We start from the raw sequence: 17,367 nt of genomic DNA on the forward strand, positions 1-17,367 counted from the left end.
GAATCAGCTCCAGAACACCGAGTACAATGGTGGCAATTGCTAATCCCACAGCAACAACGGCCTGAAACACACACGACCAAAAATTATTACCCCTAGTTTAGAGCACGCTAGACTGCCCTCCATTGTCCTTCGGACGTCGAATGTAGGGACCGGTAACTTGTAATAGACTTCGCTCGTACCCCCGCCCTGGAAACAGGACGCTGGGATACGCCGATGAATTCACGCTCTTATTAGAAAGATTTTGCATGACCTGTGACCTGCAAGTCGTCACGGCCACGACCTAGCAAGGTTTCAATCGGCCGTTAAGACTGAGTCATCACTCGTTTATTCCCATGCATAAATGTGGGTTTTTTTTCGTTGAAAAGCGTAACAGAGTTGGAAAATCTGTAAAACGGGTCTGTTTTGTAAATTCCAATTCTTGTCACTTGCTCAGGCTCCGTTTCGAATTCACGTTGGATCAAAATAATGGCATATTATGCGACGCTCAAAATTGTGTCCACATGGTCCGCAATGAAAAAGAAATTACATTTCAGCATTGGCTAACGTAGCTGCAGTCAGATGCTTTATACACAGGTCACGATAAGTTACCCAGAATGCCATCCCCACTTCCTTCTTAAGATTATGTGAAGCTCATCGGCGTACCCAGCGCCCTGTTTGCGGGGCGGGGGGTACGAGCGAAGTAATAGACTAGGAATATAGTCATTAGGAGAATTTCCTCCTAATTTATGCAAAGTATATGCAGGACTAGTCTTCGAGCACTGGTCCTTTTCCGCCACCCACTGAGCCTAGGAAGCGACCAACTGTTCTATGTCTAGTAAGTTTTGTCCAGGTGTCTGGTTTCAACATCGCCTGTCTCAATTGTCCATCATTATTATTTGAAAGAATGTACCCATTCAAAACAGCGCTCTCCTATAGATCTTTCTTTTGTTTGTAAACATTGGCGCCATTTTATATGGGCTGCCGCAAACGCATAAATTGAAGCCGTGGTTGGCCATTATTTTTCCAGAAACACGTCCTCATAACGCCTTCAATACATAGTACAAATGCATGTATTGGAATTATTTTGTAAGTTTGTTGAAAATATGCATTTATTTCCAGGTATCAAATAATATTGTCGTTATCTGTAACTCTTCTACGTTTTTGCATTGTCGGACCTTCCCTCGTTTTGCAATCCGTGGTTGGCAGAATGTTAGTTGGGTGTCCATCGAAACGATGACGACCTCTCCCCCGATGCACAAAGGAAATTAATAAAAAGAAAAAAATTAATGGCGATAATACGGGCGCCTCTGATGACTCCTCTGGTGGCTACGGAGCACAAACTCGGAGGCTTTTCTGTTTCGCGGGTGCGTGCAGCCTCGAAGAGATCCACTGACCCATGGCATGCAGACTGCCATGTGTTCCGATCTGAGGCAAGCTGCTCCAGGTTGGAGGGTGAGACCCCGCACTTCTTCAACATCACCAAGATGGCTCTTGAACCGCTCCATCTGTCCACTAACGGTTCGGTGTCCAGTGGAGAGCTCACCGTAGGGCAGCGTGTGAGGAAGTCAGTCCCCAGACATCCGGTAGACGCGTCCGACCCAGCGGAGTTGCCCTTGGATAATGAGGGCCTCGACACTGAGACAGCTGGCTGTTTGGAGGATGGTGAGATGCGGAACCCGGATGACGAGTCCGTCGCTGGTGTAGGCGTCGGCCATGGTGTCGAGGATCCTTTGGAGGCCCGCTGCCGAATGGCTGACAAAGGCGGCGTCATCAGCATACTTCAGATCGAAAATAGTCTTAGTCCTGGTCTTAGTCTTGGCTTGCAGTCGTCGCAGATTGAAGAGGCTGCCATTGAGCCGATACCGGAAGGTAATGCCGTCATCCAGATGGAGCTGGTGTCTGGAAAGAAGAGTCGCAGCCACTAGGAATATGTTGAAGAGGGCCGGCGCAAGGACACAGCCCTGCTTCACTCCAGCTTTGACCTCAAAGGGCTCCGACTCCAGGCCCCCGACCACAACACGGGCAAACATCCCTGTGTGGAACTCCTGAAGGATCCTGACAAACCTTGGGGGACAGCCACACTTGGTGAGGATAGTCCAGGGTAGGCTCCTGTTGATGGTGTCAAATGCCTTGGTAAGGTCGACGAAGGCGGCATAGAATTCGCGGTGTTGCTCCCTGCACTTCTCTTGCAGCTGACGAGCCACGAATAACATATCTGTGGTGCTCCTGTCCTTACGGAAGCCACACTGTGATTCAGGGAGGACAACGTTGGAGACAGAGGAAAGGAGACGGGAGAGCATAATCCGGGCCAGAATCTTCACAGTGACGGCCAGGAGAGAGATGCCACAGTTGGACTTGTCCTCCTTCCTCTTGTACACAGTGATGATGTTAGCATCCTTCTTCTGCTGTGGAAGGTACTCAGCCGCCCAGACGTCGCAGATGAAGCAGTGCAGACGATGAAGGAGCAGGTTTCCACCGTATTTGTAGATCTCGCCCGGGATCCCATCAGGTCCAGCCGCCTTGTTGTTCTTAAGGCTCTTGATAGCCAACTGGTTTGCCAAAAAGCGTAGAAAGGTCTTTGTGTCCAGCATATCTAACAGATCAAAGCTAACTTTGGCCTAATTAACACGCGTATATTCTGTTAAATGCCAAATCAATTAAAAGTTTCATAAGCTTCGACGAATGCTGGATATTAACCGGAACTCTTCCATAATCCAACATCCCGACTAGAAATAATTCCAATGTATACCAATCCTGTACCATTTAAAATGTATCGTAAGTTCAATAGAAAAAAATATCCCGTTAATTGCTTGAAGATAGAGTGGACCATTTGCAGCTATCCAAAACTTTAATTAACCGACTAAATTATTGTGAAAAAGCTTACTTGGTTTAAGGATAGTAATGACACTATACTCCCTGGGAAATTATTCCTTTTGGTATGCTGTCGTTTTGAACAAAAGTAGGTCGATTCCAAAAATGTGCCAAGTGTGACATATTTGGAAATTTCCGTGAATCCGCCCCATGCGTTCTAATTTTTGTAGTTGGTTTGCAATTGGGCGAATTCGGTGAAAACGGCTCAATGGGAATCTTTCTCGGATGCTGATTTCGGGATTGTGTCACGAGAGGGCGCAATTCAAAATGTGACTCAGTAATGTTGGAATTGAAATCGAGAACCAGAATGTTGTGTTTGGGTTTGTTCTGTTTTCTCGAAATATACACCATTCACAGAGCTCAAACTTCATCAGGTTAGTTATTAAGTAGACTTGACTCAAGTCGGAATTGCTTCAAGTTGGTATCTTAAAAAATAAGTTTAAAAAAGTCACAAAAATCACTTAGTTTACATCTTTCCAGAAGCACGACAAGGTACACTTCAGCACCTTCCACTTCAGTGCCGTTTAACGGTGCCGCACACTGTATGTGCATCGTACAATACGCGTATTATACGTACATGTGTGTGTGCATGTACAGAACATGTGCATATATGAGGTGCAAAAGTTGGGTTGCTGCATCATTTAAAAAATACAATGTATTACATGTACGTTTTTAACATGATGGTCCGGATTCGACGCATGAGGGCGCGCGTTATACTGTACGGACGTACGTATGCACTATGCTTGGATTTACTGTAGGCACAGACCGAGCGCAACCCAGACTTGGGCCAAGTCTAGTTATTAAGCAACTGTCTTGCGATTTCGAGCACTCTTGTTGGTTCAAACGAAACAAACGCACAAAATTACAAATGGTCTACTCGGTTTACGAGTTCAAATCCTCCCAAAAAAGTGTCCTAGAGATTTTAACTTACACTGTCGGTTAATAAATTGGTAGAGGTGATGATGGCAGCAGTGATGATGATTGCGGCCGCAGCAAAGGCCCCACCGCTGTTGAATATTCGACATCCCATCGCCTATCAAAGGTAAAATATAAAAAAAGCCCCAATAATTTTGCATTGTAGAACTAGACGTTATTCCACGTATGTTAATCTTTCAGAGCAGGTCTACAAAATGGGGGAGAATTTGTTGATGGTGTAGCGCTTCTCATGATCACTTGTTATCGTTCATAATGAAATGAATTCCTGCTAGCTACATCTCTCTTAAAAAACTGCAATATACTCAGTGTAACTTTATTGGATCTGTCGTAGTTACGTCGCTGGGCGAGTACCTCGATTACTCGAGTACTCGCGAGTAGTTTATGCTACTCGTTCTTAGACCACGAGCAACAAATAATATAACTCAATTGCGTCAACAAAATTTTGCCTATAAAGGGGGCTGTGCCATTAGGGAGACAGTTATGTGTCTGCCTATTAAGTGATGTTTCCCTAGTATCGAGAAAATGACGCCTAGGTGTCTCCCTAATAGTACATTAGTAATATAAAATAAGGCTTATGAAGTGGGCTTTCATAGGCTAGATTTAGAAAGTGCTACATGCAGAACTTCACTAAAACAATAGTCCCGACATTTGGGTTTCGCTTTTTTTTTGACTCGCCCTGTATGTTAATTGTCCACAGGCGTTTTGTAAAACACGACTGTGTGTGTTACGTGAGGAAATGCTCTTACTTACCGCTCCACGATTGTTGCCACTGCTCGCCCTTATTCCGATGATTCCGGCCGGAATCAAGAACTGATGAGGAAAATGAATTTTATGGATATGGAGACATTTCATATTTGACCTCTGGTGACCTTTGAGAGGTCAATGACCTTTACATACACTATTTATAATTATTGTGCTTGAAAGCACCATCACTTTCCTATAACCCCAGTCTGTCATAAGTCTTCAGGCCATGGAAATAATTATCAGATGTAAAAAAAACAATCATACTTGACCTCCGATGACCTTTCAGAGGTCAAAGACCTAAAAATACAGTATTTATAGTTATTTATAAGATTTAAACTTTTAACAACAACTTTTTCAAGACCCAAGTCTAAAAGTTAGGTGTTCATGCTATGAAGAGCATTATCATATGAAGGGCATTTCATATCTGACCTCTGGTGACCTTCGAGAGGTCAATGAACTTTGTATTCCCAATTGTTGATTTTTGGATATTTACTATTTAAAGCCCCACTTTTTATGACCCACGTCTAAAAGTTGGCACTCCGGGACATGACCAGAATTGTGAGATGTGTGACATTCATATTTGACCCTTGGTGACCTTTAAGAGGTCAATAAATTTTGCATACCCTATTTGCCGCTTTTAATCATATTTAATATTCCAAATGCCACTTTTTCATGAGCCAAGCCTAAATAATTCAAAACAAGTGTATTTTAAGTATTATTCTACAGCATGTCATGAATTCAGACCCCAAAGACAATTTTTTTATGACCTCTGATCTCCATTTCCCTTTTTGAAGGGAAGACAGGGGCGCACCAGAATACAAGAGGTACATTGGACAAGAATCATAATGTAACAGTGACCAGTGGGCTTGGTAAAAAGGTTAAAAATGTGGTGACCCAAGTCCATCTAGATACCACAGAGTGTACACAAGCACACAAGAGTGACTATTGTTAGACATTTGTGAATATTACATTGTGAAGAAATCCCAACAGTCTTCTAGCCCAGTCGCAACATGTTGCGTCTGCCAATTAAAAAAGGGAAATGGAGGTCAGATGTCACCCCAAACGTTTTTGTGGGATTTGAATTCATTACATGACTGTATAATAATAGGTGCAATACCTTTCTTTTGCAATATTGAGGCTTGGGTCACCAAAACAAAGGCATTTTGGCGAATAAATATGAAACATAGCGAAAAATAAGGTATATAAAGTTCATTTTTGACCTATGAAAGGGTACCAAAGGTCAGATATGATGTCCCCATATCTGAAAATTCTTTTCATGTCACAAAGAGCCAACTCAAACAAAAATCATAGCATGAATACCTAACATTTAGACTTGGTCTTGAAAAAGTTGGGGTTTATACAAAGAGCAAATCATAAAAACGATAAATATGTATACAAAGGTCATTGACCTCTGGCAGGTCACTAAAGGTCGAATATTGTATTTGCTTTCACATCTGATCTTTATTTTCATGGCCTGAAGATCGTTGACATAGACTTGCGTCATAGGCCATGTGGGCCCGTGACAGACTTTACTACTAAACGTTCAGTCAGTCGGTCGGTTGATTCAAGAATCGAATTTGAAATACTTACAACGATACCACCCCACACTGGTGCGGCATATAAAGATACAAAACCTTCGAAAAACCAGCCAAGGCTCCATAGAATAGGCAGCAGTACCCCATCAATAATGTGAATGATACCGATTGTTATCATCGGACACCTGTAGTCGGCCATCTTGAACTTTTTCGGTCAGCACTCAAAGTACTTCGAAGCTCTGATGATTTTTCAATATACAGCGTGTCCTGAAAAACCCCCAAAGAAATCGGAGTTTTAGGGCGAATTGCTCAATAATTTATTTGGATATGCACGCTACACCGGCTAATGTCCGCAACCTTTGTACCTGACTCAATGCTTCACTGACTCTCTCACCTATTGTAACCTATTAATTAGACTTGTTTAAGCTTCATCCTGGTCCAACACAAAAAAACTTGAACAAGGATTCCCGGTTGTGTTTACACAATTGTATTTGTGAAAAATATTATGCATGAAAAGTCATCCAGTAAAAAGCCCTTCTGACGGAGCCGATTGAATAGAATTGTGTGCGCTGTGAGACCAGCTTTACTGAACTGAACTGAGCTGAACTGAACTTTATTTCATCTCTGAGTTAGCACAAGTATACAAAGTAATAAGCAGATAATTTATACAATGTTAAGTGTAATTCGGCAACAAGAATATTTTTGGAAGCTTTTACTGCGGTAGAACTCACGCGCATTCTGCACGCTTCTTAAAAAGGGGTCCGATTTTCATAGGAGTCGGATTTTCACATGACACCGGATTTGTCTATAGAAATGCGGAATCCACAAATAAGCTAAGCTTGTGCGGTATGGATCTCGAGAAAAACATTAACTGGGACTTTCCACAGGATTTTAAACACAAACATCATGGGTGTAACAAAACATTGAGAATGTAAGGCAAACAATGTTCAGTTTGTACGTGTATATGAGACGCTTGAGTTTAACACAACGGGAAATACTTATAAATCATATGTTGGGTAGAGAAATAACAATACTGAAATGATATCGGTGAAAAACGAAAATAAATGAAAACAAAATGGGCTGACCTTGTCTTGTTTCAGAGATATTTGGTACACTTTTACCATTTCCACCTATTTTATAGTGTCTTTATTTTGTTCCTCTAAACATATAAACAGTTAAAGTGGGCAGCAACACAAAGCTGATGACCATGTGTATAGAATACGTCTGCGTTGTCTACCAATCCCAAAGTCCAGGGAAAGACACACCCGCGGGCTTAGAGGTAAGGATCATTAAGTGCTTTCCATGCATTCTGTTCGTGTTCAGTAATAACGCCACGCACAATACAGAGAAGAATGTTCAAAGCCTGACCTTTTTTTAAGTTCAAGCTCAGTGAATATTACACTTTTTGAGAAGACAGTGTGAATCCGTATACAACCTTTTGATACATGAAACACGAATTTGTCTACTGTTTCATTTCCGATAAAAACAATCAATTGACTTCAATTGACTGCAATTGACTGATCGTTGCAAATCACCTAGGCCTACTTTTCTTGAAATGACAGCAAGCTAGATGGAACAATTTCACAGTGCGCTTAGGCTAGTAGCAGTAGGGCCTACGATTTTTAATCCTGTTATTAGCTTTTTTGATAGTAAATGGGTAGGTAACGTTTTTTAATAAAAGCAGTGTGCACCTTTAAAGGCTGCGTGGCTACTGCAGTGGTGGATTATTCACGTAAGGGCCCTGTCACACTTCTGCGTATCCTAATTCCTTATGAGTTGCGCATTTACTTTTTTTCATACGCAGTCGTACGCACAATACGCACCTCATATGCATCTCTATCGTTTTTATGTACGCAGATATACGCATGGTACGGTCCAGTACGCAGGAAAGTTTTGGGCATGCACAAAACTTAGCTGCGTACGCTGTTACGCAGGTCATAAGTTAAAAATACGCAGCGCATCGGTCCCGCATCGGTCGAGTGCGTTACGAGTACGCTATGTGTTCGTGACGCACCCCGTCATCATATGAGTCGCCTGTATTGGACTTATACATAGCGTACTTGCAGCGCAGATGCAACGCACGCTGAACGGCGAGTGGTGGAAATGCGGCGGGAATACGCTCAAAAGTGCGTCAAGCATGCGGTCGGCATAAGTCGGGTGCGTCCGGAATACGCACTGCATACTGACCTATTCGCAGCCCGAAAAATAATGTTGTGCACCGCATACGCAACTCATACGCATCTCATACGCAATGCATGCGCTGAATTCGGTACTTGTACGCTAGATGTGCGTCGCACATAAGTCAAAAATTCGACGTTTTGAGCGTACGGCTGCGTATTGAAAAATTTTGATAAGGAACTCATAAGGAATTAGGATACGCGAAAGTGTGACAGGGGCTTTAGCCTCAAAACATCCTACTTTAAAGTGTTTCACTTTGTCATTTGGTCTTGTACAAACGACGGCCCTACATCCCTGCATGGTCCTGCGCGTACTAGGTTGGTCGCATGACACACCCTAAACCTCCGTTGTTTTTAGCTCCATGGTCACGCCCACTATACCAACGGCTGCGCTTGCGTATGATTTTGTATTCCGATTGTCAGTGAACAAGACTCAAATTATCCGAAGGCCAAACCGGACATATGTATCGAAGAATCAGCTCTGAATGAAATATGTATTTACCAGTGGCGTCCGAAGTTGTTAGTGGAGGAAGGCCAGTGCTAGACCCACACTTCCCAATGCAGATTGTACCGCTTTCTAATCGAACACAGCGCCCAAGCAGCAATTTAAGCACAGTTGATCACCCCAATACTAAACGCACATACCTCCCGCACCGTAGTGGATTCTGCGTCACAGCTAACCTATACCTTTATACCAGCGCAGCTTTGATAACCTTTTGGTTAATGATTAAAATAATTCATGTTCAACTTCCCAATGCTGGTGAAACCGCTATCTGATCGAACACAGCACCACACCAGCAATTTTGGCAAAGTTGATCACCCCAATTCTAAACGCACGTACCTCCCACACCGTAGTGGATGCTGTGTCACAGCTAACCTATACCTTTATACCAGCGCAGCTTTGATAACATTTTGGTTAATGATTAAAATAATTCATGTTAATCGTTATTGTGCGCACGCAAGGGTGTTTAAGGACATCTTCGTTACAATCCTGTGTTTCCCCTAAAAGAAGATCCGCAACATGACAACCGACGAAAAAGTAAAAATGCAATGTTTTCAGTACAATAATAACCGGGATATGCGAGTTTCCAAGTAACACGAGTAGGCCTATGACTTTAACTCATCACCGCCATATTTGTTTTCCTAATTGAGTCATTCTAATTTGGGGTCCACTTTCTTTTCTGTCCACGTTACATCATGGAAAACTTTAGTTTTAGGATTCTGGTGCACTCCTTACTGCAATCGACCTTCAAGAGTGATTATGAATAGTAAACTACCTATACCCCAAAAAATATAAACGTTAATTTGAAGTCATTCTAAAGGATATTTTAGTGAAAGGCAAATTGCAGACGTACCAATTTAACATGGACAGATAAAGGTCACACTTTGGACCCTCGTTAATTGATTAGAATGACCTCATTAATTGATTAATCGAAACATGGGGTTGAAGTGCAGGGGTGCAGTTCACTATGATAACATCTATGAGTGTATGTGTTTGTGGCTGTGCTTTTAAATTGACAGTATTTTATAATAGTCAGGTGGCTTATGGGCGGAATCGTTACCGACTAGTCCAAAGCGCCAAATTTGCAGACTTGTATTCGAGTCACCAAACATCGAGTCCAAGTCCGAGTCACCTCTCCCGAGTTCGAGTCCCTAGTCATGCAGGGAGTCGGATCCGAGTCACGAGTCACAAAGATCGAGTCCGAGTCACGAGTCACGAGAACACATATAATATGTATTGGAAGTACCCTTGAGGCTTAAAACCTCAAGTGTAAATGTTTCCATTTTTTTCAGAGTTTTTCTTTAATTTAATGAACTGGAAATACATGTATTATATTACAAGTCAAATAAGGCCAGGCAGGATAGTCCGATATCAAACACTATCAAGCTTGCATTTACGCAGTGTCAAGTGTGAACGTTGGGGTACCTGTTTCAGTACATTGATTTCCTAATCACTTTCGGGGAAAAGCCAGAAGCACGCGCTGTGCATTCACAATACACTTACCAAGCTGCGTCTTTTCTGCACCGCGCATAATTTATCGCTCGCTCAGGAGACGATCGTCTTCAAAATAATATATTGTTGCAATAAATAAGTGATTTTGTGTTAATTTTGGTCGAGTCCCGAATCACGCTGGTCGAATCCGAGTCCAAATTCGAGACCGCAGGGTAGAGTCCAAATCATTTGTCATCGTGACTTGAGTCCGAGTCTGAGTAACGGGAAAAAAAAGAACTCGAGTCACATGTCGTACAAGTCTGTAAGTTTGGCATGCATGCATGCTTTGTGTGGGAAAATCTCCCAAGCGAAAAAAAGAAAAGATGTGTCCGTAAATTGGGCTAAAACTAGGCGAAGGCTTGCCTGATGTGGGGGCTTGAATAAATTCAGAGCAATCCCTGTCAGAAAACTGTTGGCATTGACATCAGTGTAAACAACCATAATCTCTTATTTGGGGGGGGGGGGGATTTCTTTGAACTTGTTGAAGTCCCCCATGTTAGGCAACCCCTCATGTAATTTTTAGCCCAATTTATGGGAACTTTTTTTTCTCCTCATGTTTGCTTTTTGGACTTCCTGTCATGATGTTATCATTGTTCACTTGATTTTTCATATAGTTTTATTAGGTTAAGTGTGTCAGTTAGTAACGTTGTGAATTTAAAGCTCACCAAAACTGAGGTTTGGCAAGACTACTTGATGATATCTGGGGAAAAGGTAAATGCACCGATGGGGTTGGAACTCGACAAATGTATTTACATAAACAGGAATATGTTATAGGTAAAAATAATGATGTGACGTCATGATGACATCATCATCATCATTACCTTCACCACCTTTATTATTGTAAAACAAACTCGAGGCAAAAAATGTATTAAGTTCTTAATATCCATATCCCCACATCATTCAATTTGTTACTTTGAATCCTTAATGGCTGCGTTCTTAGCAATCAACAACATAATAATCACACATTACAGAGGAACGGTATTTTGCTATGATGACAAGGTTGTATTCTTCTTACATAATTGTTACATAGAATTGAAAACAAAGAGTTTTAATAAAAATTGTTGTGAGTGCATGGGCTATTTAATGTGTTTAAAACAAATAAAACTGCTACCTTGGAGCAGGTTACATGAACCCCAAAACCTTTACTGTCCAGACACGTAAAAGAAAACAAACTTCTCTTTCAACATTGGTCAATTATTGATAATTGCTATCATCGACCTCCCATGACAATTTTAACAGCTTTTTGTCAATTTGAAATGATGTAAGCCTGAAATTAATGTGCATATGAACCAATTGAGCAAAAAGACATCTGAGTACAATAACAGTTTATAAAAGAGAAACATCGATAAAGAAATAGCACAAAAAGTAAATCAAAGTCAAAATCATGCTAAACATTTTTGAGAAAGATCAGCCTGGCAATTTCGGTTCATACTGTCCAACCTAAAGGTTATTTATCAAGCTCTCATGTGTGTGCTTAATAAAAGACAGCTTTTACTTTATAATAAGCCTAGTTTCCGTATCGACGTTTAGCTTATCGCGCAGACTACGCAGACTGCGCAGACAGTACGCGGAACAGTCGGCTAGTTTGCGTCTGTCTGAGTTGTTGGCGACGCTTCCAGATGAAATGTTTCCATATGTCTGTATTGTTGGTCCTGTTTGCATTTCACTTTGTGTTTCTTACGTCGAAATGGAAACTAGGCTTTACACTCGTGGGCTTGCTGTTGTACAATTAACGTTCTTACAACAAAACATTATCTAGGTATACCACAAAAATGTCCAGGTAACACAGAAACATCCAGGTACCACAGAAACATCTAGGTACCATAGAATCATTTAGGTACTACAGAATTGGAAGTGAGCAATTCCATGAATAATTACCATTGCTGCACATCATTGACTATAACAACTTTCAAGTACTTTTCAAATTTGATACGATTGAAAAGTGAAAACATTAGCGGCTAGCACGGGATGTTAAAAAAATGACATTTTATCACACAAAAATAGACGTTAGTATCATAATCATAATAAACGTTGTAGAAATACAAATTCAACTTATTTCAATTCATACTTTCGAGTTAAGCATTGTCGGGGCAAAGCTTTTTTAAGTTGGACCCAAGACACATTACACAGTGCTTAGTACTTCTGCTCTTGGGGTGGTGGGTACTGCCCCTGGGCCGGTGGGCCTGGGTACTGCCCCTGGGCCGGTGGGCCTGGGTACTGCCCCTGGTCTGGGGCGCCTGGGTACTGGCCCTGAACTGGCTGAGCTGGGTACTGTATTTGGACTTGTGCTCCAGGGTTCTGCATTCCTGGGTTGGTTACCCCACCAACACCGTAAACCTGTGCATCATTGAAGAGATAACTAATAGATCAGTGTTGTTCCTAGAGTGTTGCAGTCGAGTCCATCACAATTAAGTCTGGTCACAAGTCCTGTCACAAGTAAATCCATAGTTAGACTGTAGGAATTTGACAACATTTAAAGGTATATGGAACATTTGCTCATTAGCGAAGGCAGAGAAAACGCATGTACAATTTTTGGGGTCTCATGACTGGATTTCGTTGCTATTGCTAACGCTCATAGGTTTACATGTTAAAAAAAAATACCCGCGGGTACATTTTCTGAAACCAACTCCAATGATTGTTTCTTCCGAATGATACCATTACAGTCGGAGTAATTTGATACCAGTCCTGTCTTCACTTTGAGCAAGGATGTTCTTGTTAAATTGGTAGGTACGTTTCCACGTAATTGCAAATGGTCCTGCGTGCCTTAAAGGGACATTTCGGTCTGGAATGCGCCAAATTGGGCTACAAAACGCGTTTTAAACCAAACGATATTAAACAAAAAGAGCATTTAAAAGTAGAATATAGACGTCCACACAACTATCCTTTAAAAACTGGGACATTTGTTTCATTCTTGCGAGAAACATGCGAGAATGAATTTCGGGGGTCACATTGTTTTTGTCCCCGGAAAGAGCGAGCTGTTTAGTGCTATAGTTGTGATCCAGCCGCACAGTGGTTTGTGTTCTGCGGACGTGTATAAGAAACAACGTTTTTGTATTGGTGTTGTGTGTATTATGTACCACACACACAACGTGTAGCGTACATTGAATAGACACGACTTGAAATACGTACAGTATTTTTCAGTGCAGCTGCACTGTATTGTAAACGAACTGAACTAAAAAATTTGAGCAATACGAAGCTTTTGGTGAACTAGAAAAGTTTATGTGAGGTATAGTAAAACAAATATAACATGGTTTGCGGGTGGACAGCTGATATTAGCTCCCCTCGGTATTCCCGAGGCGAAGCCGAGGGAACTAGTTTGTCAACTTCCAATACCTCGGGGAGCGAATATCGACTGTCCACCCTCAAACCATGTTATATTTGTATAGTGCTTTATAGGACTTTGACTGACTCGAACTGTTCCCCGCCATAGAGTGACTTTCCCGCCACCGCGCACTACTTTATATAGCCGCGTGGTATGCATGCGTCACGGCATATATGAATAAATTAAATACAAGAGGGCGTCCTAACTTAGGGCCATAATTTCTCTACATTATGTTTGCGACGCTAATGATTGTATATGTTACATGTTTGTGTAGTGCAATATTAACGTACCCCGCTGACGCAGGTAATGTCGCGGTTTGGTTTCGTTTTTCTAGCCCCAGTGTGAGGATTTTAGTAATAGAGATTGGTTTTTAACCCATGCGGCGGGGGGGGGGGGGGTGTAGGGGAATCAGTTGATATGTACATAACCGCGACCAACATGACTTACCACAGTGGAAGCCTGCATTGGAGTAGGTTTCTGGATGATGCGCGCTGAGTACACAGTCCCAACGATACACAGTGAGAGCTCAAAGAGAGCGAGTAGAATGATAACGACGTCAAAAGCCACATCACTGACGTACTGCTCGGAACACAAACACACAAAACACAATACAGGGTGAGTCCAAAAAAAGAAAAGAAATGGAAATCAAATTGGTGCCCCCCTACTTTTAAAGAAGTTCTTCCCGTAGCGCATTCAAGATCTAGGATGTGAAAGCCCAATAAATATGCTTTACTTAATCAAAGAATCGTTTATATTGTAACGGCGGTGCCAGAGGGCGCCAGCACGGACCCACGGGTGCAACCGTAGCGTTGGGACCCCTGCTGCTGGGCCAGGGAGACCCGTTGCCAGACTGCGCCGACTCAGTAGTGTGACTTTTGTATAGCGTTCCTTTTGGTTGTGAGTTGTATAAAGTGAGAGCCTCGTGTAAAGAAAGTGGCAAGAATAAATGGCCAGAGAGCCCCGAAACCCTGAAGAATAGTGTCTGTGGTTTCCTTCGTCTGGCGTGTGAGAACCCCAGATTCGTTCTACGTTACATTGGTGGCAGCCGTGGCATGTCTGATGGAGGAAAAACAGGAAGAATTTGCAGTGTTTTTTCGTCGCCATGAATACACCGGGTCGAGTTAGTCTGGCGTCCGACTCGACTCGCTGGATCGGGGCCTCGCAGAGCGTAAACCCACCTGTTGAGATGGCCAGCAAAGCGTTCGTCACGTTGGATGACTCGGAGTTGGACTTGTTCAGGGTTTCGGGGAGCCAGCTACGCCCACATGCTAAAACCCATGGGGAATCGCGCCGCATTGTGCACCACGGCGCCAAAGACGCTCTGTTCCACTCGGAACACTGCCGAGTTGTGCCTGTTGATAATAAAGCAGGGCTGGCCGGGCTTGATTGTCCGGAGACACCCCGCATCAACACACGTGCCAGGTCCCGCGAGGGGTCGCCCCGTGCTGTAGACGCTGGCGCAGCAGACGTCTCGTTCCATTCGGAGCGATTCCGATTTGTGCTGTCCGATGCGGCGGGGGCGGGGCTTCGTCGGGACATACCCAAGTCTGTTGGTAATAATAAAGCGGCATATGCCAGGTCCCGCGAGGGCCGCCCCGTGCTGTAGACGCTGGCGCAGCAGACGTCTCGTTCCATTCGGAGCGATTCCAAGCTGTGCTGGTTGATGCAGCGGGGGCGGGTTTTCGTCCTGGGGCAACACACAACCCCTACGCTCATAAGGCCCTACATGGAAGCGCCACTCGGTGCTTAAATGGATACGACTGGTGCGGCCTCCCATTCGGGGCGCCCCCAGCCTGGATTTGCCCATATACCGGGGGCGGGAAACCGTCCGAGCGCGCCTCAGGCGGCACGACCGGGAGTGGATCTCCCCCAGCAGTACATTAATCCCCACTATCGCAGTACGGCGAGTCCTGACCTCCACTCGGAGCAGGCCCGCACTGCACGACTCTATGGGACGGGACCAGTGGACTTGCTCCGCGCACGGGTCAATGGAGTGGAGCCCGTGGAGTTGCTTCGCACGGGAGTCAATGGAGAGGAGCCGGCGCAGTTGCTCCGCACGGGACTCAATGGAGCGGAGCCGATGGAGTTGCTCCACACAGGAGTCAATGGAGAGGAGACCCCGGGGTGGGCCCAGAGGAGAACCCAGAGGTGATCCCAGAGGTGATCCAAGCGGAGAACCCAGAGGAAAACCAAGAGGAGACCCCAGAGGTGACCCTGGAGGAGACCACAGAGGAGACCAGGAGACCCAAGCGGATACCCCAGCGGAGGCGCCGCCTTGTTCGGGGACGAACAAGGGTCCTCGGAGGGGGCTGTGTAACGGCGGTGCCGGGCCGCCGGCAGAGGGCGCCAGCACGGACCCACGGTGCAACCGTAGCGTTGGGACCCCTGCTGCTGGGTCAGGGAGACCCGTTGCCAGACTGCGCCGACTCAGTAGTGTGACTTTTGTATAGCGTTCCTTTTGGTTGTGAGTTGTATAAAGTGAGAGCCTCGTGTAAAGAAATTGGAAAAAATAAATGACCCTGAAGAATAGTGTCTGTGGTTTCCTTCGTCTGGCGTGTGAGAACCCCAGATTCGTTCTACGTTACAATATCGCCCATGTACTTTTCAAGTTATGGACTTTTAAACTCCAACACAGTTTCGTAACTTTGTTCACGGATTAAAAAAGTAAGAGATATTTCAGCAAAAGGAAAATAATTTACACATAAAAAAATTGATTAGTATCATTTTTAGTAATACCTCCCTTTTGTTAGCATCATATAGCATACGTCACCGGCTGAACCGGGGGGGGGGGGAGGCCAACCCCCAAAACCCCACTAGATCAGATACTTGATATTTAACCACAACTTTCCCAGATCTGTCCGCTCGACTTGAAATAATTTCAAAACCCGTACCTGTAAATCAATTGGAAGTTCAACGGCAGAAACATTTGATCTTTTGTTCTTATGACTTACATAATAGTCCAGATACGTTAGATCTACGTGGGTAATTATTGCACCGAAGATGATGACAATAATCGCGGCAACGATGCCAATAGCGTTGAGCACCAGAGATGCGATCGCCTGTCAAAGGTGTAAAAGCATTTAAACGTATTTTACATACGCTAACATTTGAAACATGCATGAAGTCTCTTGGATTTTGATAAAAGAACAAGAAGAAATGGGAAGTAAACTAGAGGTTTGAGTCTGTTCGACAGCATGATGATTTCTTTAATGAGTTTACACGTGAATGATAGTTTCATGTCCAAAGTGCATCCTATGTACAATTTTGCTAGTAGCCAAAAATATATAATTTTAAGCTTTTGTGACCAATCAGTCGATGACGTCATCTTGACATTATTTCCAATTTTCGAACTAGTAACAACGCTTAATTTTTGTCGAGACCGGCGTTCGAAAGTTACGCCGAACCAAATTGTTCCAAACATTTCAATTGCAGCACATAACAATTTCGACGTTGCGTTAACTTGTTGCTAATATTTACCACTCCGCAGTTGCCAGTATTACCCGCAATTATTCCAAGGATCCCGGCAGGAATGAAGAACTGAGGGTGAAAAAAAGTGATTCAAAACTTCTTTCAAAGAAAAATGTATTTTTCCCAAGTACACGTTGGTAGTGATTTTAAAGGACCAATGTAATGTATTTTCCTAATGCAATCCTTGAAAATGCATTTTTTTGTCCCATTTTACCTTATTTTCAATTCTCATCTTGCCATTTTGAAGGGCATTCGGTGCCTTTTTGGTTTTTTGCTTATGCGAATTTCAATATTCATGAGCAAAAGTGTGATCTCACTTCAGGCAGAAATCCCAACGTTACA

At 43.4% G+C, this 17,367-nt stretch overlaps 1 protein-coding gene across 1 annotated transcript; it reads right to left on the minus strand.

Moving 5' to 3' along the window:
* Positions 1-12,281: 12,281 nt before the first annotated feature.
* LOC119732354 (glutenin, high molecular weight subunit DX5-like) lies at positions 12,282-14,661 on the minus strand. Its single transcript, XM_038205812.1, has 3 exons — positions 14,587-14,661; positions 14,005-14,136; positions 12,282-12,572 (listed from the first exon to the last, which is right to left on the minus strand). Exons 1-3 carry the CDS (start codon positions 14,659-14,661, stop codon positions 12,369-12,371), a joined length of 411 nt encoding a protein of 136 aa, XP_038061740.1. The 3' UTR covers positions 12,282-12,368.
* Between the last annotated feature and the right edge of the window lie 2,706 nt (positions 14,662-17,367).

This window comes from Patiria miniata, unplaced genomic scaffold (genome assembly GCF_015706575.1).
Source record: "Patiria miniata isolate m_02_andy unplaced genomic scaffold, ASM1570657v1 HiC_scaffold_24, whole genome shotgun sequence".
Taxonomy (NCBI): domain Eukaryota; kingdom Metazoa; phylum Echinodermata; class Asteroidea; order Valvatida; family Asterinidae; genus Patiria; species Patiria miniata.